This window comes from Semicossyphus pulcher, unplaced genomic scaffold (genome assembly GCF_022749685.1).
Source record: "Semicossyphus pulcher isolate SPU_LCO1_2020_fin unplaced genomic scaffold, fSemPul1.0.p SCAF_6, whole genome shotgun sequence".
NCBI classification, from domain to species: Eukaryota; Metazoa; Chordata; class Actinopteri; order Labriformes; family Labridae; genus Semicossyphus; species Semicossyphus pulcher.
In genome coordinates this window covers 11,272,810-11,295,319 of record NW_027211737.1, presented here as the reverse complement: position 1 = coordinate 11,295,319, position 22,510 = coordinate 11,272,810, and the positions used below count along the sequence as shown (strand labels likewise).

Below are 22,510 nucleotides of genomic sequence, written 5' to 3'. Positions count from 1 at the left end.
TTACTCAAACGGTTGTAAAATCGTTATCAAGTGTAGTTTTCTGTCAGCTGATTAATCGATAAATAAGCTGAAACTACACTCTCTACAAGACCTCTGCATACAGCTCGCGTTAAAGGGAAAACAGCGACATTAAGTCACTTCATCTCAAGAGATCAATGACAGTGACTTCACTGTACAGTGTCTCTCACATATAAAATAATGTTGGCACTAAAGTGGCACTTGCGCATGAACAATGCTCCTGTCCAACATCACAGACTCTCTGACAGGAGGAGGAGTGCCTCTCTCAGTGGACTTCGACAGTCCTGAAGATTATTTCATCTTTATTTTCCAGATTGTATTCGCCACCACCACAATTCTGGTAGCCGGAACAGTAGTCATTGGCATCTTGTCCACCAGAGCACTGCGCCTCCAGAACAGATTCATTTTCATGCTGAACACGAGTATCTGTGACACGCTGGTGGGCTTCTCGGTGTATTACCTGGGTCTGTTTGATGTTCACGAGGGATATCCGTCTAGAAATGGCACCTATAATGTTTTACCGTCACTTTTAGGGGTTAATATATTGACGTTTTTGTTCGCACAGTTTGACAGGTATTTCGCTGTGTGCTATCCCTTCATCTACAGCCGCTTCATAACGAGACACTTTGTAATAGGCGTGAACATCTACTGCTGGGTGTATAACATCGCTCACCTGCTCGCCAGAAACTTTCTGCCTGTTTCTAAAGCGATACAGCTCTACGTGTACAGCATCGTCTTCTTTCAACTGGTCGTGCTCACCAAAGTGGTCATGACGATCAAACTGTATGTTGTTGCCAGATTCCAGCTGGAAAGAGACCCTCCCAGCGCAGAGAAAGAAAGCAAGAAGGAGTCGCTGAAAATCATCATTTTTGTTGTCATAAGCTTCTTGGTGTTGTGGTGTCCCTCTTTTGTGAATATTATACTCAAATTTGTGTTAGGGCGAGGCGTGGACTTTAGAAACGAGGCCACCAATGTTTTCGCCATCCTGGCTCGTTTGAACGCACTGTGCACCCCGTCTGTGTACATCTGGGGGAGTCCTGCGCTCAGAGACGCCACCGTGAGGACAGTGTGGGGAAGAGTGTGTCCACGGTGCAAGAGGAGGTAACGCTGTCTGCAGGCGAAAATCACTATCACGTTTAACCTGTTTACATATACATATTGTGATTTCTATCCATGGTGCAGTCGTTGCTTATCTTAATTGTCTATATTATGTTTCTTCAGAGTGGGCTCCTGCCCCGGGAAGGAAGAGACTTCAAGGAAATAAGAACCAGATGACTCCATACAGCATGTTAAATCTCTTTCCTTCTCTGTGGACTATTTGAATTGAAACAATCTTGTCTACTGAATATAAAGTAAAAGAGTTTTAAGGGAAACACTATTTTTTGCAGATGTTTGTATCGTTGAGTTCTACAAAGGCATGTTAATGTTTTATCTAAATTAGCTGCTCATTAGAAGAACGTGTCCTGATCAGCTTCTCCTGTTAATATTGAAGTTCAGTGGTATACTGATGTTAATATTAATGCCAGGGTCAGCCATCCTAAATCTGAACAATCGACATAAAAAGAAATGTAAAATAAAAAGAAATTGCGGTGGGGATTGAGTTTCAATTTTAAACAAAGTAAGTTAGTTTGCTCTCATGATGTGTGGGTGTAGGCTGAAAGACTCTGGATTCAAAGGTCATACCTGTCTATATAAAAACGGCAACAGGGCATCTTTGTGTGCTGGGCTATTGAGCAGTAAGAAAACAGTTTAAAAAGTTTAAATCGTTGACGTTTAGCCGTGTTTTCAGCCATGGTAAATGACCTTTAGGTTAATGTGTACGTTACTGTAAGCAGTGTCGCTGTCCATGGTGTGTAGTCCTGAATCCAAGTTAGGCGTGTTTTGAGTTTACAAGTCATGAAATTCTGACAATTCTGTAATATTTTTGGGCCTACTTGGGTTTTTAATACTGTTGTTAGTAATTGAGTAATTGAACTGTTTATTATTATATGTTTTGTTTTGATGTGGATGTAAATCAGCATCAACATGCCTGGAGGTTGTGCTTTTATACTAGAAGATGACGCAGATTTTAATTAACAATTTGTCCACAATGTGTATATACCAAAGTTAAAGACAAATATTCAGACTCAGTAAACTTCACTGATACAAGTTACTCCTTTAAATCATACACAATCCATACAGAAATTAACAGTTTTAGTATCTTAGATTTAAACTTTTCAACAAATTTAGATAAAATATCTTCAAAGAGCCATTCTGAAAATATTGTATTTGTTATCTGGCCTTAATTTCTCCCACAGAAGAAAATACCACCTTTTAGTTGCCTCCCACTAATAACTTCTTCATCAATGTGTTTTTTCCGGTACACCAATGCATGCCGTTAATAATGTGCATGTGCAAGGTTATTGGCTTAAACTGTTGAGGCTGCAGGTGTTGCCATGTTGATTTAGTCTCTCTTTGGGGAAAGATTAGTAGAGTATAAATCTCCTGGCAGTGATGTGTTCTTTCATTTTAGCATTTAAAAAAAAACAAAAAATCACATTAAACGTAAGACATTGTGTCATGAAACCATCACGCCATTATTGCAACATAACGGCAAGGAATAGGCAAGGGGGGGGGGAGGGGTACAGAAACCACTTTAAGACAATAGTGTCTCTGAAATCTTTGTTTATTTCACAGTCAAATTTCCTTTGAAGACATGAGAATTAAATAAAGAAAACAACCCTAAACATGAATTACATTTTTTGGGAACAAAACGCATCTTGCTTCAAAAGATTATACCACCAGCTTAAGCCTTACTTTTCTAAAGTTAAATGAGTCTTTTGATGATTGCCAATATGATTTATTTTTTGGTAGGTTTCGTTAGATAATGAGGTCACGTTCTATTACTTACAGGAATCTGGATGATTAGACTTTAACAAGACCCACAAAAATGTGCGTGCGGTGACGGTCCTTATAGTTGTTCAGATGTTTACTTCATAAAAGGAAATAAATTTATCAAGCAAAAAAAAATAGATTGACATTTATTTTCCATAAGATATGCCATTCTTTTTAAGTTCATGCAAAACAGCAGTCATGTATTACCATTTTTACAGTGTGATGACATTCCTGGTGTAATGTATAAGAGTCAAGTATAGTGTCTGCTTTCATGGCCTGTGTTTTTCCTTTGTTTCCCTTAGTGTGCTACACAAAAGCACACACTATTTGACCAAGGAAATGAAATGGTGTGCTTCGGTCAAAATGTGTTGTATTAATGTGTATCTAATTTTCCACAGTCTTAACACTAACCAGTGAACAGCAAATCAAGTGTATAGAAGTTCAAGAAGACTGGAAAACATACAAATTATTGCCACAGTCATTTGTTGAATTAACTTCAGCTGAGAATAAGCATCTGTGTTTCATGCTAAATGTGTATATCCATACCTGCTTCAACAGCTCTAGCAAGTCAATGGACACAATTAAAATGTTTGGTCTACATGCATTTGGCTGTGTGTGTAAGCAGGACATAATCGTGTCGAGGTGTTGATTTTATTAGTTCACCACTAGTGCATGTAAACATTTTATCCAACGCTAAAGAATTTCCCTGGACGCTGTGAGTTTAATCAAAGCTGACAAAATATGTGCTGACAAAGAAATGTTCACCGAGTGAGGAAGTTGACCAAGTTGTGGGTGTGCGTCATTTCTACCACAGTGTCCACGGGGGTTGCTTGAGTGGGAATGAGGCCAGAGAGGAAACATTGACAGGGATGGAAATGACAGCCCACGGCAGCGCTTGTCTATGAAGAGATCGTCTAATCATCATCCTAGAATACAAGGAAAAGGGAAGAAAAATATTAGTGTCAAAATGTATTGTATTAATGTGCATATAAAAGAATACAGATTTTTTTGTGTTGTTTCTGTCTTACCCATCACGTCCTAAAAGAAAGAGAGCAGGAATGCTTGGTTTGATAGTGGTTCCATCAGTGATCATATCCAGGTACTGACTATCATTGTCCCCTGCATTATCAGCGATAAGAACTGCTTTGCCTCCAGCTTCCTCCACATTTCTGGCCTTTTGCACAAAGGAACAACCTCTGGAGAGCACAAAAAAAATAAGAGAAACTTAATTTAAATGCATCATTAAACAAAAGCCGTTAAACTTAAAATGTTCTGTGGATATTTGAACTTTCTTTTACATAGTTTGGAGTAAAAACATATCAAAACTCCATAAATTGCACCGTAGCTAATAAGTAAAAGTGGCCTCGCCTGCAAATTACATTCACACACATCTGAGTTTAACACCCAATGCTGAGCAGAGATTAAACTTTTTTTTACATTTCTACCTATGCAAAATATTCAACTGGATGTTTATGAAGGTTCTCAGTCATCCAGTTCGTGTTAATTCTAAGCTTAATCCAAAAGGCAACTGGAGTTGGTGGTTATTTCGTTTATTGACGTTTCACCTGTCATTCGAAAGGCTTCTTCACTGGATATACACCTCAGAGTGGCTTTAAATTGTACTTACGGTAGTTAATTATAAAACATTAGGCCTCCTGGTGTTACTTGAAAAGACAGAATAACAGCACACTGCAATTATGCCCGTAATTGTATTAAATGTCTCTAGAACTGTTTGTCTAGCAGCCCAACCCATGTCAATTTAAAATGTCATGTACGGCTATAACAACGTTTTATATTTGCACCAGTAATGAGAGCACACGGGTGGCCAGAAAAAGCCTCTTATATGTACTAAAGTTTCTAATCTTACGGTTTCTGTCTTTGTCAGGGGACCAACTTTAATTGACAATATAGCTCCATCCAAACTTACAGGTTCACCTTCTAACTACTATATACGTCAAACTACTTGGTTTATAAAGGTGAGACTATAGGTGCACAAGCATATGTGCATACCCTCTTTCCACCAGGATTACTTGTCCCTGAAGAATTTCTCTATCCTCCAGTTCTGTGCAGGCGTCCGCTGGATCTGCTGGCACAAGGAAAATCTCATCATATGATGATGTCTGGGGAGAGAAGAGAAGATGAATGTGATTAGGTGGACAGTTTACTACTAGTGTTAGGCTTGAGAATCTTATAGCCAACAAATTAAATTCAAGAGGGCAGAGTACTAACAAAATCTCCTCCAAAGTCTTTAGCAGGTGCTGCACTGAAGATGTACCCTATGTCCTCTGGACTGATGACTCGGAAATAAAGCAGTTCATTGAACCCGAAACCTAGGGCAAACCAAAAAGAGAAACACGTACAGGATTAGCTGATTCTCAAGAAGTGAGTAACTGTATCATCAGTATGAAGTCAGTGTTGTTAAACCACCACAAGGGATGGAAAATAACAAAGAATATGACTCAGTACACCGCTACACTTTAGTCCACAAGAGACTAATCGTGAAGGCTACAACAAAAGCCATAGCATAGTTTTTAAAGCATTTAGCTAAAACCGACGCTAAGCTAAATTAGCTGTTTACTAGCAACTGACACTTGCCTGTACCCCTCGCGCTCACCTGACATGCGACTGAACTGCATGAAGACACTCCAGAGGTATAAAAATAAAGCTTTTGTTGGAAAAACCCTTGCCATTTTCATGACATTTGTAATGCCCCGTAACGTTACATAGACGTCAGTGTAGCTCTGTTTGAATGAACGCTATTATGTCCATATGTAGCTGCTGTTCTGTCAGTAAACAACAAAGCAGCAGGTTAGCAACCACTTCCGCGCTCCTTTTAATGCGCATGCGTATGTTGCAGTGGCAGATTAACCTGTTTGGGGGGCCGCGGGTTTGTTGGGCCCCTTTTGGTTATTGCACATATTTAGAGCTGGCCATTCTGAAAAAAGAAAATGTACCGTTTCAACAAATATTAGTCGATGCAAAATCTCTTCATTATGTACCCTCGTTTTTGTAGTGGTAGGCAACAGGCAAGAAAAGCAGATGTAACTAACTAACACTAAAAATATCTTCCTTGTGAACAACACGTTTTTTGTAAAAACACTTTGAGATAACAAGCTTCCATGTTCATGATTTTATTCCAGTTTCAACATTTCACAGATGGTGTGCATCATAATAAGTAGTAGGCTTATGGGAAAAAACAATTTCCTTTGTTAAGCAATACAATTGCCACAAAATCTATGTTTCTCAACTAATACATAAATACAAATTATAATAATGTATAATAATAAATACATACCATGAAAACATCCTTCATACAAATATTCATTGATGAAATAAAGCACAGACTGTGTTTACATAACAGCATAGTCCTAATGCACAGATGTTGCATTAAATGACATTCGTTGAAGTAGGTGTTCTTAATCATGAGGAAACTCATATTTTCTCATATTTGTTAAAGCAGTTGACAATCAAAGTACAATTTAATCACTTTATGTTTACTGATCCAGTTTAATTTCCCACTCTTACCAAATATAGGGCTTTTACACACAAGCAAAATCCCAGTTGCAAAGCACGTTTTTTATTGAACATTTTGTTCTTAAGATGTTTGGCTCTTCTTGGCATTTTTGTTTCCCTTTTTCTTCTTTCTGTTCTTGCAGAGGTCCAAGTACTCGGATGGCAACTCTGGACAGCAAAATTTTGCTGCGTTTTTGCATTTGCACGCTTTCTTTTTCTCTGTTATCACCTGTAATGATTTAATGACAGATTAGGGTCTGAAGCTATAACTTCTATATGGATGACTCCTATGATAAAATTTAAAATGTCTGTTGGGTCACTTTCAGAGCCTTGCCCTGCATTGTTACTTGAGCATGTTACCTCCGTGCAGTGTTATTTACATCTTTAGCTGCAAGACAAGTAAGCTCTGCACCAGGTGTCTCTATGCCGGATCAAGCTCTTAGTTAAAAACCTGTAAATGAGCTGTGAGCAATTATGCTGATTATTTGGTGTAATAATAAAAAAACAAAAAACATTGCATTTTTTATCTTTTAGTCCCTCCATCAATTTTGGTGAATAATATGTGTCAAACTTAACCTTACATTAAAAATCTATGTACATGGCAACACAGGCTAACATCGTGTCAGGGATTTACCGCATTTGTCTTCTTATTTGTTTAGTGATGCAGGTGCAGTAATTTGAAATTATTTGCTGGATTTTCCTGTTTGCCAGCCAAAGATGGTGCATCAGAGGGTCTGTGTAGTTTGCTCAAGCTTATGTCTGATGCTTTATTTAACTAATATGTGGAAACTAAAAATATAAGCACTGTAGCTGGCACTGAGAAAGATGATCCTTATATCATAAATCTCTTATCTATAAAATGTGTCATTTTATTTGTTCCTTACCTTTTATAACTGATTACAAGAATTCTACAAAAGGTGTCTGACATGTTTTTTGTGGGTTTTCTTCCTGAACTACATGACAAAGTAAAAAAGTACCAATGTTTTAATTAAGTACTTGGCGGTTATAAAAAGCATATAGCCTTTAAAAAGAGTAACTTCTTTACAAGTAAATGATTTAGTGTAAATAAAAATTTGACACATTACACGTTACAGTTGTTGCTAAAAATGTTCTAACCCACAAAATAGTGATCAGTCAAAGTCACATTTAAATGACACATGACATGAGCAAGAAATCAAAGAAAAAAGAACATGTATAAGGAAGGAAGCACAAAGCTTTTTTAATAGATACTTTGTCACAGCACCAAACCATCAAAGTACACAGAAACACCTACACACAGAAACACCCGCATACAGAAATAGCGTGGACAAGAAACCCAACGTGTGAAACTTTGTGTGAAGTGCAGCTGAGCTGAAGTTGTTGAAATGTTTACTTCACTTCTGACTGCTGCTATATTATCTTTTATGACGATTTACTTTGATTTTAATGTCAGGAAATTATGTATGGAATGCATACATAATGCATGCATCTGACATTTTTTGGGAGGCTGGGAGTGCTTTTGTTAGCATGAAAGGTGTTCCTTTCTTGTTCCACATGTGTCTATATTTGTGTGTGTTTGATGTGAAATAGATAATAAATACATTTAAATAAGCAAATAAATAGCTTTGGTACAGTCATAAATAATAAATAAGTAATATTAGTGTGCTGTACTGATCTTTTATCATCAAACAGCTTTTGGTGCTTGCTGTGTTATTTGTGTGTCATCAGTGTGTGTTTGCCCAAACAGAAACACATAGTGACAAAGGGGAAGTGAGAGGACATGAGAGGAAATTGTACTAAAGACATGAGAGACCAAAGACAGAGCAGGAGTAGACAGTTAGGGTTCAAATAGAATCAGTAGGTTACATTTTTCCAGTTGGTCCACTGGCTCCAGGATGAGAGCACCACAGAGTCTCTGGAGCGAACCCTCAGCTTGCTGATCCCCTTCGGAATCAGAGACGACAAAGAACGTTCGGTCTGAAACAGACAGGTCGCACAGTAAGAAACACAAAAGCAGACATGGAGAGATGAGCTGACTTTGTTTCTGTGCAAGCTTGTGTGTACCTTTCCATCATCTTTAAGCACATATTCAATCTCGTGCTGCAGACTGAAGAAGCTGTGAGGAATTGACCAGCTGGATGGGGGGTCGATGGTCACATTCAGGTTCTGCTCCACCGCCTGACACCTGACAATCTGGGGACTGTCGGGTTGAACTGGACAGAGGAAAAGAGAATATTTTCTTTATATTTTGCTGGATAACCACAGAGCAATGGCTCGACTGCAAATAATAGACCTCTTTTCTTTTTTTGTACTTAACACGTTTTTGAAAATCATTTTTATGAACAGTTTGTGAAGATAGTTTTTCACAACTAATAGAATATGCCTTTATACTTCAGAAAGCAGTTTGACTAAAAAATTATTCTTAGAAACAAACTCATTGTTTGAATCAAAATGTCTGATTTTGTCCTTCAAGACCAAATTTCCTCATAAATGAACAAAAAACAGCTCTGCCTGTGATTCGTGCTGATGTTCCATCTTGATAATCTTCTGCTAAATGCCTTTAATGTTGCTCAGTTTCACTCAGCTTACCGATGTCCCTGAGAAAAAAGCTCTTTGTTTTCCTGAGGATGGAGAGGTCAGTGATGGCCTCAGCAGTGAGTTTGAGCATGGTGCTTTCCTCAGCATAGGCTGAGAGAGAGTGGGACACCTCAAACTGGAATGCCCCATCTGAGAGCAGATCCCTGCTGTTGACCCAGTGACACGACTTCCCGCCTTCACTGCTACAGAGCAAGGAGTAAAACAGACGCAGACAAACTTGTAACTGAGAAAGGTCAAGGTGTTTATGCAATGGTTTTGGCGTCTCCATTAAAATGTGTTTTTTCTTTACCAGTCAGGGCCCAGTCCAAGACGCACTAAGTCGTATCCGCTGTTGGTCCAGTTACAGCTGAAGACACAGTCATAAGACTTTGCCCGACAACTGAGCAGAGAATCTGTAAAGATACACAATATGTGACGGTTAATGTGATCTGCTTAGCCCCAAAAAATATAAAAGAGAAAATATAAGAGAATGTAGAACATGTATGTTCTGCATCGTCAAGTATTTCAGTATTTGTTAAGATTCAGTTTAACCCTGTAGAGAAAATTTTTTCACCCAGCCTGACTAATTCTGGCAGGATAAGTTCCTCTATTTGAGAATGATGAAAGGAAAACATAACACAGTTCCCGTACCCAGTTCTTCTTCCTCCTCAGCCTCCAGCAGCAGAAAGGTTGATGATAACATCTGCCCTTTTGCCCAGCAGCTGTATTCACCCAGCGTGGGAACATCTACTTCTGACACGGTCAGATTTGGGCCGTCCTGCTGGAGATGGTCCTCCGAATCGACATCAATCACTTTCCCGTTAAACCTCCACTCCAAATCCTGGTCCGTCTTCGCACCGCAGGTCAGTGTGACTGGATCATCGTCATTCCTATTGGCTACCACAACTACACACACAGAAGCATACAGGTGAACAAATTATTCGATTCAGAGCCATTTAAGACATTGAATGATAGTTGTAAGGAAAATATGTGAAGGACAAATAAGATGTACAGTTTTCTGGAAAGTTGTTGAGTCCATGTGCTCCTGAGAGGCTGATGAACAGAAGCCCAAACACCCACAGTGACAGGGTCTCCTGTTAGATAATGTGACAGCGAGAACAAGATTGAAAAGGAATACATTCTTGAATTTAAAACTTAGTAATAATCACTTAAATTACTAGAGGTTGTTGTACATTTCATCTTCAGTTAAGAAACTAAATTAAAAATCTGTTCATGACATTTGAATTAGTTGAAAGCACATTTAGAATAGCAACAATTTACTCCCTATTCTGCCGTCTATTCAAGCATCAGCTGTTTCTTACCATTTGGATGAAGTTACGCTGAAGTGATGCTATGAAAAATCAGCAGCAGAAGTTCAGTCGAAGTCGTCCTGATGATTGTATGCTACAACTAGCAAGTGAAGATCATATTTATATCACTGCACACAGCGTTCATCATCACCATCATCATCATCATCATTGCCACCTATGGAGGCGAAACCGAGAGAGATGTAGTAAAATGATGAAGAGCTTTCTGACATATGTGCATTTCCTCAATGCTGATTTGCATTTGTGAAAAAAGTTTCGAATAAGAGTGTGACCTCGAGATAACAAGTGTGGGTGTTGTTGGGGGGGTGGAGGGTGGGGGTGGGGGATATACGGCAACATAACATCTGAGATGTACTGATTAACAGACCTGGAATCACACAAAGAGGACACACACACGTGCACATTTGATGAAATGTCAAAACTTCAGGAAGAGAATAAAGAGGAAAGTGAATGAAACTTTATATGGCGATCATGCTCTAGTCTTTCTACCCTTGTGCTCTCCCTCGTCAGGTGTTGTGAAATGTATGTTGTGTTATTTAATGTTCATCTCATCTAAAGATTATAGATGATTATACATTAAAATCGAATCAGTCAATCAAAAGTTGATCTGCAGCTATTTTAGTAAGCAAATGTATCATTGTCATGTCATTTTCAATCTAAAATGGCATGTAACAGCTGTTTGTTGCTTCTCAAATGTGAATATTTGCATTTATTGTCTATAAATCAAAGCATTTTTTAAGATTTTTGGCTTTTGGATTATTGGTTGCTCAAAAAAAGTAAGCTAGATGTGTCGACCAGGGCTTTAAGAAGTTGTGATTTATCACCAATTCCTCCCATATTTTATAAAATAATTAATCAATCATCTGGAAAATGAGTCGTCAGTTTAATCAATTATGGAAAACACCTTTAGTTGTAGCACTACAGGAGATTCTCTGTATGTGTAGTTTTGAATTGAGAATTATCTAGACCACAATCTAACCATATTCCAGATTAAGGACCCACAGTTACTGAATATTGAACAGGTCTTCTCAAGAAAAATGTTCTTCAGAGGTTTTCCCCCATCAGACCATCACTGTGAGGACATTATAGTCATGTATTCTGTGTTACGTTTGTATGTATGGCTGCTCATTGTTTGTCTGAAACGTTGTTAATGTGCTGCTGCCTGTCTGGGCCAGGACACTCTTGAAAAAGAGATTTTTAATCTCAAGAGTTTATCTTGTTAAATAAGGGTTAAATTTTTTTTTTTAAAATGCTCACGTGAGAGGGAGCAACACAAGGACTTCCCCTGCCTATGACTGCAGTCATGTACGGGGCAAACCAGTTCAGCTATGAAAGAACCTGACATTAGTCTCAATCTAAAAATGTGTTGATTCTCACACATACGCAAGTCATCTGATCCTGTCATGTGTTGAACGGTTAGTGATATACTTCCACAGTAAACAAAGCCTTGCAGTTCATGTTAGCTGGGGGTGTGTGACATTTTGATCCTTCCCAGTCCGCTTACAGATTCATTCATCATACTCTGTTGATAAATAAATGTAATTCTTATAATATATATCTATATCTATATATATATATATAGACAGAGAGAGAGCATTACTTGTCTTGTTCTTCGCAACCCGTTTTGTCATTTGGACAGATAGGTTTCGAGTTCCAGTTCCCTAAAATCCTGAAGAGCATTATTCATATTTCTGCAGTAGAGGATATAATGTACTTGAATAACCTCTGGCCCTTTAGTGGAAGTTGTTACTTTAAATCCACAGATAGAAAATTATTTGAAACGTTTACATCCATTTTCAGACAGTCCTACGAATCAATGCAGGGCAGGTAAATATACAAGTCAATCCACTTATGCAGGAAAGAATGTGTCTGACAGGTGTTGCCAAGGCGGGCCTCTACCATGGGACACAGATGTGTATTAGTAGTAAGCATTAAAAAATACAGTTCAAACACTTAACTTAGAAATTACATTTTGTTTAAAGGAAAATGAACGAAACTATGTATTGATTCACTTTCACTTAAGTGAAACAAAAGACTTTCCATTGTTACTACATTTTCTTTTCCCCCTAACATCATCGTTTGAATAAAGGCACAAATTTCCAGCTAATTCTGTTACATGCAAACTCAGCCACACGGTGAGATCATTTTCATATGTTAGTTGACGGATCGCACATTACCTCATTCTGAGGTCACCAAGAATTAAACAAATTCCCCATGACTGCCTATAAAAGGGGCCAATTGTTTCAACATTTAAGCCAATGATAATAAATACTTTGCTGTCTTCTATGGATAGTAATGACCGCCATCACCTCATGAAATCTGAAAATAAAACTTTGAACATTAGTTTAAAAATAATTTTCAAAAGACGCTTTAACATGAAATGTTGCAAAGAACCGGTGGAGCTTTACAACAATAAAAACAACATAAAATTGATAAATGTATCTGTAATTTTTTATTACATGATTAATTCCATCAATACATTTATGATGTGTAGACATCACAATGCACGAGAGGCAGCGTGAGAAAGAGAAAGGCTTGCACATTCCACTGGATTAAATAATTTCACTTGTACTGCAGAACAAGGCAAATCAGACAAATGGGTGAGTATCAGTTGCCATAAAAAGTCCATTTTAACTAGTTTACGTCCAATTGTTAAGGTTACAATTAAAAGCAAATTTTGTTTGAAGGCAAAAAGCAATAACAGATGAACAATTACAAAATGCTGCTGTGTCAAAAGTATGGGGAGTCAAAGGGAACCTTGAAATGTTCGCTGGCTAGTTCGCCTCGTTCTTTGAAGCCTCGTCAAAGTTTTCAACAAGATCTGTAAAAAAAAAACAGAAGGTAAGGAAAGCTGGAAGGCAGAAAACACTGACAGATATGAAGAAAGTGTCTCAATGAGCAAAAGAATAAGTTTCTATAGAAATAAAACTTTACTACTGAATATGAATTTAACCAGAATATCAGCCCTCTGTATTAATCAATAATTTCTGTTAATGACTTGTCGTTACCTGTCAATACACACTGGGACCAAACATGTACACCTAATAAGGTCATATATGCTTAGAGGTGTGAGAGATGAAGGCAAAAATCTAGAGAAGCCTGTTCTGATCTGTTAATAATTTGGTTAATTTAATGCTACTGTGTAACACTTTAAATGCAAATCTTTGTTTTAAAAGGTTAAGTGTTCATTTGCTTACCTGGAACCTCATCATCCTCCTCTTCAGCAGCAACCATGGGGGCTTTGTCCTCTCCAGCTATGAAAGGGGAAGATGAACAATCAGCTAAATGTTGATAGACAAAACTACTACACATGCAAACAGAGGACTGAGAGTGTTGTGGGTACCTGGTTTGGGCAGAGTCTCTGCTAATCTCCTGAGGCTGGTGAGACTGTCGGCTCCCAGCTGGTTTAGGATTCCTGGGAGCATCTCTGTGAGCTGCTTGTTCTCAGCGTGCCCTGTGATTGTGAAGGTGTTTGCAGCCAAGGAGGCCTGAACCTTTGGATTATTAAAGTGGATCACTGTTCCCTGGTTTGTGAACATATTCACCTACAGTTGCAGACAAAATGATATTAAAGAAAAAAAGGAAAACGCAGAGTTAACAAGTGGTCTTTGAGCAATCATAACACCATTCTTGCATACAATTTGGACAAATTCTTGTACATGAAACAATGTAAAGACTTAATTTGTTTATTTTTACTTCTTTTAAAATTATCCAGATGATAAACTATGTAATATCATACTTTTTGGGTCATTTTATTTTGCCAAATGATTAACTATTTAAGCTATAAAATAAAAAAGATAAGGAGTCATCTTATGAACTTCAGATTCATGCCAATTCATCTAATTTGTCTTCTGTATCAATTTGTATATATAACTTATTAATAAGTAATAAATCCTGTCTGTAGCACATCAACATAATGTAGAAGACCTGTCTGCCTATTTGTTGCTGTGTATATAGGAAAGAATTTGCTGTACCTCCTCAATGCCAGAGATGTTGTTGACTCCCAGTTTCTTAAGGGAGAACTGCAGCTTCTTGTCATCTGCAGTAGCTGTTCTGTGCACAACCTTCTTCTTTCTGCGTGCCGACCCCTACGGAGCAAGACAGTTAGCTACATGAGTCCATAATCCACTAACTAGACCTAAAAACCAAAATATTTTCTTCAGGTAAATTGGCTTCATGTGCGTTACTCCAACTTACCTTGCCGCCTATGCGGACCTGCGCCTGCAGTTTGGCGAGCTTCTCCTGGTTCATTATCGACTCCTTCATCTGACACAAGAAACAGCAAATATACATGGTGAAATATTAATATATATATGTATGTATATATGTATATATATGTATATATATATATATATATATACTTGCATGACACCAAGGCAGAAGACATAGAAATGCACTAATAGTCATAGCAGACTAAAAGGTTAATCTTGAAATGATATTCAGTGATAGATAGATGACAATTTTGGAATTACTGTAATGGCACTTTAAACAGGGGATTCTGACTAGAATTAAGTGCTAGACCTAAAACTCCCCCCCGTGGTTTTTTCCCTTTGGGGGGCAGCGCACTTAAAAGAATGCACAGCTGCATGAAGCCCAAAATAGCTGCAAACTTTTTAGTCTCGACTCAAGTTCTGCATTAATCTGACAGGGGGATCGGCTAAAGTTAGTGGCTTAGTTAGTAAAAAAATGTGTTACGTATTAATTTGTAAAACTTAATTTTCTTAGTTTGCCCGTACAAGGAGGTGTGCTATGGACTCAAGCTCGCCCTTTCAGCCCCCAAAACTGGAAAAGCTACTTTTTTTGCCCCGAGTTTCCATTGACATGAGAACTGAACTGCCGGCTAGTTAGCAAGCGAAGCTAAACAGCTAGCTCAGGCCTCTTCAATCTGATGCTAGCATTTAATTATAACTGATCTTTTTCTCGCAATCTGACGCGTAACTTGAAACAGAGAATTGTTCTCTCTGTACAAACTCTAAATTATACGAGAGTGATACAGCTTAAAGGGCTACAGAGGCTTGAACTGACCTGGGAGTGTGTAAACACGCGGGTCACACAGTCGATAGAAGCTCGGAGAAAGGAGTGAAAGCCGGAAGTGGCGCACTGAGATCGATAACTTGCCGGATGGGACCATAGTTTTTCACAATATGTGTTCATCATTTCAGATGTTGTTACTTAAAATGTCTTATATTTTCTATTCTAAAACCTATCACATAATATTTAGAAATAGTTAGAAATAAATTAGAGTTTAGGCCCCAAAAAATCACCTGCTTTCTCAAATTGACTGAAAGTAGTGGACCTACAAACTACAATGGATGATTGAAAATGTATTATTTACAATAGGTTTTATACAACCACTTAATATATTTGGAATAAACCTTTATTTAAGACATTAATAAACCGAACAAGGCCAAATCAGTACAAGAGGAAGTGGAGGTATTTGATAAACCCCAAACTATTTCACTTACTAATAAAAAATAATCTATACTAGGGCCAGCGTCAGTGGCATTCAAAATATTATAATATATTTAAAATAAATGTACCTCTATATACAGTATATATAGAAATAAGCTGTACATTGTGGAGGAAGCAATAAAGATATGGCATTCAAAACGGAAGTAGTCACGTTTGTCATCATGGCGTCCTCCAGTCCGCTAAGAGGCAACGTGATAACTCTTTAAAATGAGAAACTTTTGGTTTACTTGATCAACCTGTGTCTATATCATTTAATTTCAACACATTAAGCCTAAAAGATAAGTCTGAACCCCTGGACGGCTTCTTTCAAAGGTGAGAATCAACGGAATGCAGTTCGATAGAAAATGTTAGCCGGCGAAAGCGCTTTGTGCTAACTACTTTAGGCTGTAACGGCAGGCACTGAGCACGTTGGTCAAGGTACATGTGTAATAAGCTGTTATTGTTGTTTTTAAAACTAGTTAAGTGAAATTGAAGCTGTAGGGAAAGGATTAAATGGAGAGGTCTTACAAATTTGATTGAGCTCTTAATGCATTATAAACACAAGCAACCCAGTAAACATAAGCAACCCGTTCCTTGGTAGTAAATGCGTTAACTTGGGGTTCAAGGGTGGCATATATGGAGATATTCATTCCACGTTGTGGAATATGCCTTTTGTTTGCCGACGTGTTTCTGGGGTTCAAGACAATACTGGCTCAAGTTACATAAACGCACACTTTTATATTCACTGTACACGGCATTATTTTTAGTTTTATATTGTAAGATTTTTGCACTTACCTATATCCTGCACATCTACAGTTTTTAATTACACATGTTGTACATATTTTGTATTATACCTATTGTTTTTTTAAATATTTTTATTCGTATTGCCTATTTTTTTCTGTCTTTTACTTATTTTTATTCTAGTTCTGTGTTAATTGATCTGCACCAAACACTAAAACAAATTGTAATTCCTTATTCCGTATGTGTAAACCTACTTGGCAACAAACCTCGATTCTGATTCTGAAGTACTAACTAGCCCAAGTATTAACTCTGTTACTGTATCTTTTAACCAATAGCCATTTTTTTTATTTTCTGTATCTTACCAGGTTAAGAGTATTTCGATATCAGCACAGAAATGGCTTCATTTAAACCTACAAAAGTCCAGGTCTATCCTAAACTTGGAGAGAAAGTCACACAAGACACACTGTACTGGAAAAACTACAAGGTGAGCCTCTTCTGTATACTGTTTTACTATTACTGTTAGCAAGGATAGGAGAACATCTCTTTTCCTTTATTTCCATCAACCATATTAATTTATCTTTGTTTCCTTTCTCACAGGCTCCAATCCAGATAAAAGAGTTTGGAGCAATCACAAACATCGACTTCTCCCCAGTAGCTCCACATAACTTTGCTGTTACAGCTTTCACAAGAGTATGTTTGCTTGTCTTGTATGAGTTCAGTCAAAAAAAAGTGTTTACCTCTTAAAACAACAGTTGCCCCCATATGTCCTGTAGATTGTCATGTATTAAGGTAATACAAATGTGGTATCATTCTAACAATTGTTTCTCTACAGATCCACATATATGGGCCGTTCTCCCAGGAGCCAGTGAAGACATTTACACGCTTTAAGGATACAGCGTACTGTGGGAGGTTCAGGTCTGATGGTCAGCTGCTTGTGGCAGGATGTGAGGACTCTGTAGTCCGGCTATTTGATGTCAGCGGCAAGGTGGCGCTTAGGATGTTCAAGGGGCACTCAAAGTATGTATCCCATGTGTCACTGTCTTATATTGTTGTTGCCTGGAGACTGAGTGTTACAAAATTGGTACAATTTAAACATCTTGCTATATTTTGAGGTGGCCCGCCTACCACATTTTGTAATCCTTATCCAGGTTATATCTGTGGAATGTCACAGTCTTTGGACAATTTCAGACTATTCACCTGTCATGTTAACCTGTTATCATGGGCTGCAGAAGGCTTTTGGATAGCTTGTTGAGTCTTCTGGAGTTCTGATGTATGGAAACTGTTGAATGATGATCTCTTGAGTGATCCATCGACTGAATTTCATGATGATCTCAAGAATTCTGACAACCTGTAAACTTTAAAAGTGAGCTTCCGACCACTCGAAGCTCTCTTCACCACATGCAACATTTACTCTTTAAACTGAACACTACCTCCTAAGCAACAGCCACCCTCATTGTCTAACTGACTTATGAACTAAATCTGGTTGTCAAAGTGTCTTTATGGAAATTTTCCCTCATTTTGTTTCACCTCAGGGCTGTACATGTAACGGACTTCACCTCAGACCGTTACCAGATCCTCACCGGGTCAGATGACTACACCTGTCGACTCTGGGACATCCCAAATGCAACAGAGCTTAACACCTACCAAGAACACACAGACTACATTCGCTGTGGTGTTACGAGCAAACTCAACAGAGATCTCTTTATAACTGGTGAGATGAAAGCTGCATTTTTTAGGTGCAAGGAGGACTGGAAAATCATGCTTTGATCAATTAGCATCAATGTTAGTTGCATGTCAGATTTATTTGTATTTTGACACTTTTAGTAGTCTTTCATTAATAAGTAAGAGTGTCTCTGTAGATGTAAGGATGGGGAGATAAAGGAAGGAGTTTGGTCTGTTGCTGTGTGATTAACAATACATGTTTTTTCCCCCTAGGATCATATGACCACACTGTGAAACTGTTTGATGCCAGAGTGGATAAGAGTGTGATGACCATGGACCACGGCCAGCCAGTGGAGAGTCTGCTTCTCTATCCTTCTGAGGGACTCCTCGTCTCTGCAGGTAGTCAGCGGTATAATCATTGTGTCCAGACAGTTCACCCAGAACTGAAAGGAAGATAAAAGCATTAAAGTTCAATGTATTCTTGGCACTTACTTCAATACGGACAGAAAAGGCCTGAAATCGTTTTTCTTACACTATTTTCTACTGTCACTTATAATACTGCATTTATTTACTGTTTTCCCAGGACTTCAAAACAATCTCTCTCTAAATCTCTTTAGGTGGACGTTTTGTAAAAGTGTGGGATCTGCTGAAAGGAGGCCAGCCTCTGGTGTCTCTGAAGAACCATCACAAAACTGTCACAAGTTTGTGTCTTAGCAGCAATGGACACAGACTGCTGTCAGCATCTCTGGACAGGTACGCAGACAGGTGTATGTGCTGTATGCATGAGTGGCGTAGATGAAAACATTTAAAAAATGTGTAAATCTCATTTGCCTCTGTCTGTCATAAGAACTGGAAAATGAGCATATTTATGTGTATGTGATTAAATATAGAGTCGCTGTTTGTCTTTCAGGCACGTAAAGGTGTACAACACAACCAACTACAAAGTGGTCCACAACTTTGACTACGCTGCCTCCATCCTCAGTCTGGGCCTGGCTGTAAGAACTTATATTCAACTCTTCATCTGTTATTTGTAGTTTTCATGTGTGTAGACGAAGGAAATGGATGAAAAGTGTTCAAAAGCTATAACAATTACACACTAGACAATGACTATATTTCAACATGGGAAACGTCCTGTTTGGCCCACTGTGACCTATAATAATGTTAACTAAAATACAGAGGGATTAAACTTTGAGAGTGTACAGTAACAGATTCAGTTTGTGAATCAGCCACAATGATATCAAGTGTCAGAGATTTAAATCAAGAGCAGATGAAACCATATATCTTCTCCTCTTGGTGTTGGAATGAGGATGTTGAGTTTCCAGGTCACCATGTGCAACCTCAGACTGAACTCATTTTAGACTTTGGGCTTTCAGTGCTTTGAGACTTCCCATTTTACCAACCATAATAACATGTACCAACAAGTAATGCTACCCCAGCTGTAGCCAGGTCTATGCTAATGTATGCACTGTGTTTGTGTTGTTTCACATAGATGTTAATAAATAATGTACCATATTGGTGATAGTATACTACATTTTCAAAATCAGTTTCAGCAGCGCATCAAGTTGTGCGTACTTACTGCCCCTCACAAAGACATGTGCCATAAGACTAAGTTCTCAACAGTAACACTGAATGCTTCTCCTCAGCCGGATGACGAGTCCATCGTCGTGGGTATGACCAACAGCATTCTGAGTATCAAACACAGGAAAGGCCCAGAAGAGTCGAAGGAAACCTCTGGCCAACAAAGGCGACGACCAACATATCGTGTTTTTGTGAAGGGAAAGAACTACGTCCCTAAACAGGTCGGTGTACATTTAGTAGAATGCTGTAGTTGAGGGCAAAAGTCTGATGTGGTCGGTTCAGTGCCCTGAGACAAGGTCACTGTCTGACTTTGGTGAATATTTATAATGCCTTTATGTCTGTACACTGTTATTATATAAGGCTAATGAGACTTTTTTCTTTCACAGTTAATTAATTGGTCTGTCTTTTCCAGGATGATTATCTCGTCAGTAAGCCAGTGAAACAACATTTGGCCAAATATGACAAGCAGCTCAAGAAGTTTAATGTCTCGAAGGCTTTGGATACAGCTTTGGAGGTATGCTCTTAGAACATTATGAACAAGGTTACATAAGTTCCTATCAATCTGCGTTAAAGTTTTGAAGTAGTTTTTATTTTAAACTTCTCATTCTTCGACTGTCTCGTTGCTGAGTTGTAAAAGTGGAATTGCTGTTTTGTTAATTGGAAGATGAACGGCATCCCTTATGCACAAAAAAACATTTAAAAAAGTGGTATGTTTTTATCTTTCAATAATTTTGAAATGTGTTCTGTTTTATTTATAGACATGGACCAGATTGAGAAAGCCAGAGATCACAGTAGCTGTTATAAAGGAGCTGGACCGAAGAGGAACATTAAAGAACGCTCTGGCAGGAAGAGATGAACAGGGACTCTCTCAGTTGCTCAACTTCCTCATCGGGTAAGATGCTGATAAATCTGTATTATCAGATGCATTGAATTTTGTACCCTGTAGTTGAGTGTCAAATCATACTGAAACATTTTGAGTTGTAAGTATATACTATCCGTATCTTCTCCAGGAACTTGGTTGACCCCAGGTTTGCCCCCGTCCTCGTATCAGCGGCCGAGATGATCCTAGACATCTATCAGTCAGTAATCGGACAGTCACCAGTCGTGGACCGGCAGCTGCTGCGTCTGCAGGAGCTGCTGGAGAGAGAGATCGACTACCAGCAGGAACTCCTGGAGGTGCTGGGCATGTTGGACACAATGTTCGCCTCCGCCCTCCCCAGGAAGGAGGTGCCTTGCTCTGGCGTCAGTAGGTCTAATGGCCTTGCTCAGGGAGAAGCAAGCATGTCAAGACCTCAACTGCAGGCCACCTGAGGCTTTTAGAGGGAGAGTAAAAGACTGGGTTAGAGTGCCATTACAACTCTAAAACCTCTTTTTTGAACCATCTGACTCAAATTTCCTGACATGACAGGCTGCATGTCCTCGTACAGGCTTTTAAGAGACTGACAAACTCCATGCTCTCACTTTAGTGTTTTAACCTGAAGTGAATGAAAAAATAAACAAAGAAAACATTCATTTTCTGTATGAAGAATGGCTGTGTGTGAATGTAAAGCAAGATGTTGCTTTTATTGAAAGTCTTGTAATTACTTTCCATTGTAAATGTGGTATGTGTACGTGTGTGCGTTATTGTGTGTTCGACTGAAAGTGAATTTCTGCTTTGTGTTTTCATAATATTTGGCATTGACAAATGTTTTATAAGCAGATAAAAATAAATCTTTGTAATATTCAAACTGACTTAATATATTTTTTGTTCAAACTGTTTAATAATTAAGTTGTAGATATTATTACCCTTTTACATGTACTGTTTTATCGCCTTCCACAAGAGGTCGCTGTAACCTCAAAGAAGCTGATAACTTTCACGTATAAGGAATTTCCATTTGCCCATACGGAAGACAGAAAGCATCAACAGTGACACAGAGGAGGATGCTGTGTCAGTGGAGGCTGCAGCTCACACTGGAAACAGCAGCCTCACCGATTGAACGCCATTTCTCAACTTGTGGCTTTAACTACGACACTTGAATTTAGCAGGTAGCTGACGAAGGATGAGTCCGAGTTAGGTGCTCTTTCTTTCTGCGACATTCACGCGCGCGCTGTCAGGTTTCTTCTGTCGGAGTTTGAGCTCCTGAAGGTAGGTACGTAAATAATGTTAACCCTTTTCTACTAGCAGTCGACTTTTAAAAAAGGAGTGTATTTCCTGTCATGATATTGAGGGTTTGCTAACATGTCAAGCCTCGTTTGAAGGGTAAAAAGACAGCCTTCATTTATTTTGCAGCTAAATAGGTCAAGACTAAAGTGTGAATTGAATTCATTTGAAAATTCAGAAAAGGCATATAAATGTTTCTAATGATAAAGAATTGTGTTTGTATTTAACAGTAACTACTCAACATGTACCAATATTACCTAGTCTATAATCTCTAGTTAACATTTCTTTCTGTATCACTTAGCAAGTACGTCTTGGTTTATTGATGCTTTGCCTTTGCTATGCTGTATGAAATTGTGAAATGTATACCATTTTACACATAAAAGGTAACGTGTCTGCACAGTAAACAATGTCTAGGAAAATGGCTGTGTTTAGACCTGAGTGCTGTGTCCAGTTTCGAGAGAAGCCACTGATAAAGAACAGATCTGATTCCTGCAGCAGTGAAAGCTGTCAGTTTCCGGCTTTCTTAAATTACAGTATTAGCTTTCATTTTTTCTCTCTCTTGTTTACTCTAGTTTTGTTTTGCACCCATATACTAAGGCAAATTCCTTGTATGTGACAACACTCTTGGCTAAGGTAAGCTATGCAGGAG

At 38.4% G+C, this 22,510-nt stretch overlaps 5 protein-coding genes across 5 annotated transcripts; 2 read left to right on the top strand and 3 right to left on the bottom strand.

Moving 5' to 3' along the window:
• Window positions 1-232: 232 nt before the first annotated feature.
• LOC138609770 (rhodopsin-like) lies at window positions 233-1,123 on the top strand. Its single transcript, XM_069682418.1, has one exon. The coding sequence runs from the start codon at window positions 233-235 to the stop codon at window positions 1,121-1,123; it is 891 nt and encodes a 296-aa protein (XP_069538519.1).
• Window positions 1,124-2,683: 1,560 nt separating this feature from the next.
• LOC138610602 (protease-associated domain-containing protein 1-like) lies at window positions 2,684-5,711 on the bottom strand. Its single transcript, XM_069683391.1, has 5 exons — window positions 5,507-5,711; window positions 5,122-5,222; window positions 4,903-5,012; window positions 3,921-4,088; window positions 2,684-3,818 (listed from the first exon to the last, which is right to left on the bottom strand). The coding sequence occupies exons 1-5, from the start codon at window positions 5,586-5,588 to the stop codon at window positions 3,698-3,700; spliced, it is 582 nt and encodes a 193-aa protein (XP_069539492.1). The 5' UTR covers window positions 5,589-5,711; the 3' UTR covers window positions 2,684-3,697.
• Window positions 5,712-6,323: 612 nt separating this feature from the next.
• il12b2 (interleukin 12B 2) lies at window positions 6,324-10,351 on the bottom strand. Its single transcript, XM_069683602.1, has 8 exons — window positions 10,284-10,351; window positions 9,974-10,055; window positions 9,613-9,867; window positions 9,272-9,374; window positions 8,974-9,164; window positions 8,449-8,597; window positions 8,251-8,361; window positions 6,324-6,634 (listed from the first exon to the last, which is right to left on the bottom strand). The coding sequence occupies exons 1-8, from the start codon at window positions 10,284-10,286 to the stop codon at window positions 6,488-6,490; spliced, it is 1,041 nt and encodes a 346-aa protein (XP_069539703.1). The 5' UTR covers window positions 10,287-10,351; the 3' UTR covers window positions 6,324-6,487.
• Window positions 10,352-12,722: 2,371 nt separating this feature from the next.
• On the bottom strand, window positions 12,723-15,373 carry LOC138610115 (transcription factor BTF3-like). Its single transcript, XM_069682809.1, has 6 exons — window positions 15,315-15,373; window positions 14,487-14,555; window positions 14,264-14,377; window positions 13,633-13,834; window positions 13,487-13,543; window positions 12,723-13,110 (listed from the first exon to the last, which is right to left on the bottom strand). The coding sequence occupies exons 2-6, from the start codon at window positions 14,553-14,555 to the stop codon at window positions 13,064-13,066; spliced, it is 489 nt and encodes a 162-aa protein (XP_069538910.1). The 5' UTR covers window positions 15,315-15,373; the 3' UTR covers window positions 12,723-13,063.
• A 575-nt stretch (window positions 15,374-15,948) lies between these two features.
• utp15 (UTP15 small subunit processome component) lies at window positions 15,949-21,415 on the top strand. Its single transcript, XM_069683323.1, has 12 exons — window positions 15,949-16,073; window positions 16,847-16,965; window positions 17,079-17,171; window positions 17,314-17,498; window positions 18,014-18,192; window positions 18,417-18,542; window positions 18,761-18,896; window positions 19,054-19,138; window positions 19,787-19,942; window positions 20,134-20,235; window positions 20,480-20,613; window positions 20,732-21,415. Exons 2-12 carry the CDS (start codon window positions 16,876-16,878, stop codon window positions 21,030-21,032), a joined length of 1,587 nt encoding a protein of 528 aa, XP_069539424.1. The 5' UTR covers window positions 15,949-16,073; window positions 16,847-16,875; the 3' UTR covers window positions 21,033-21,415.
• The last annotated feature ends 1,095 nt before the right edge of the window (window positions 21,416-22,510 follow it).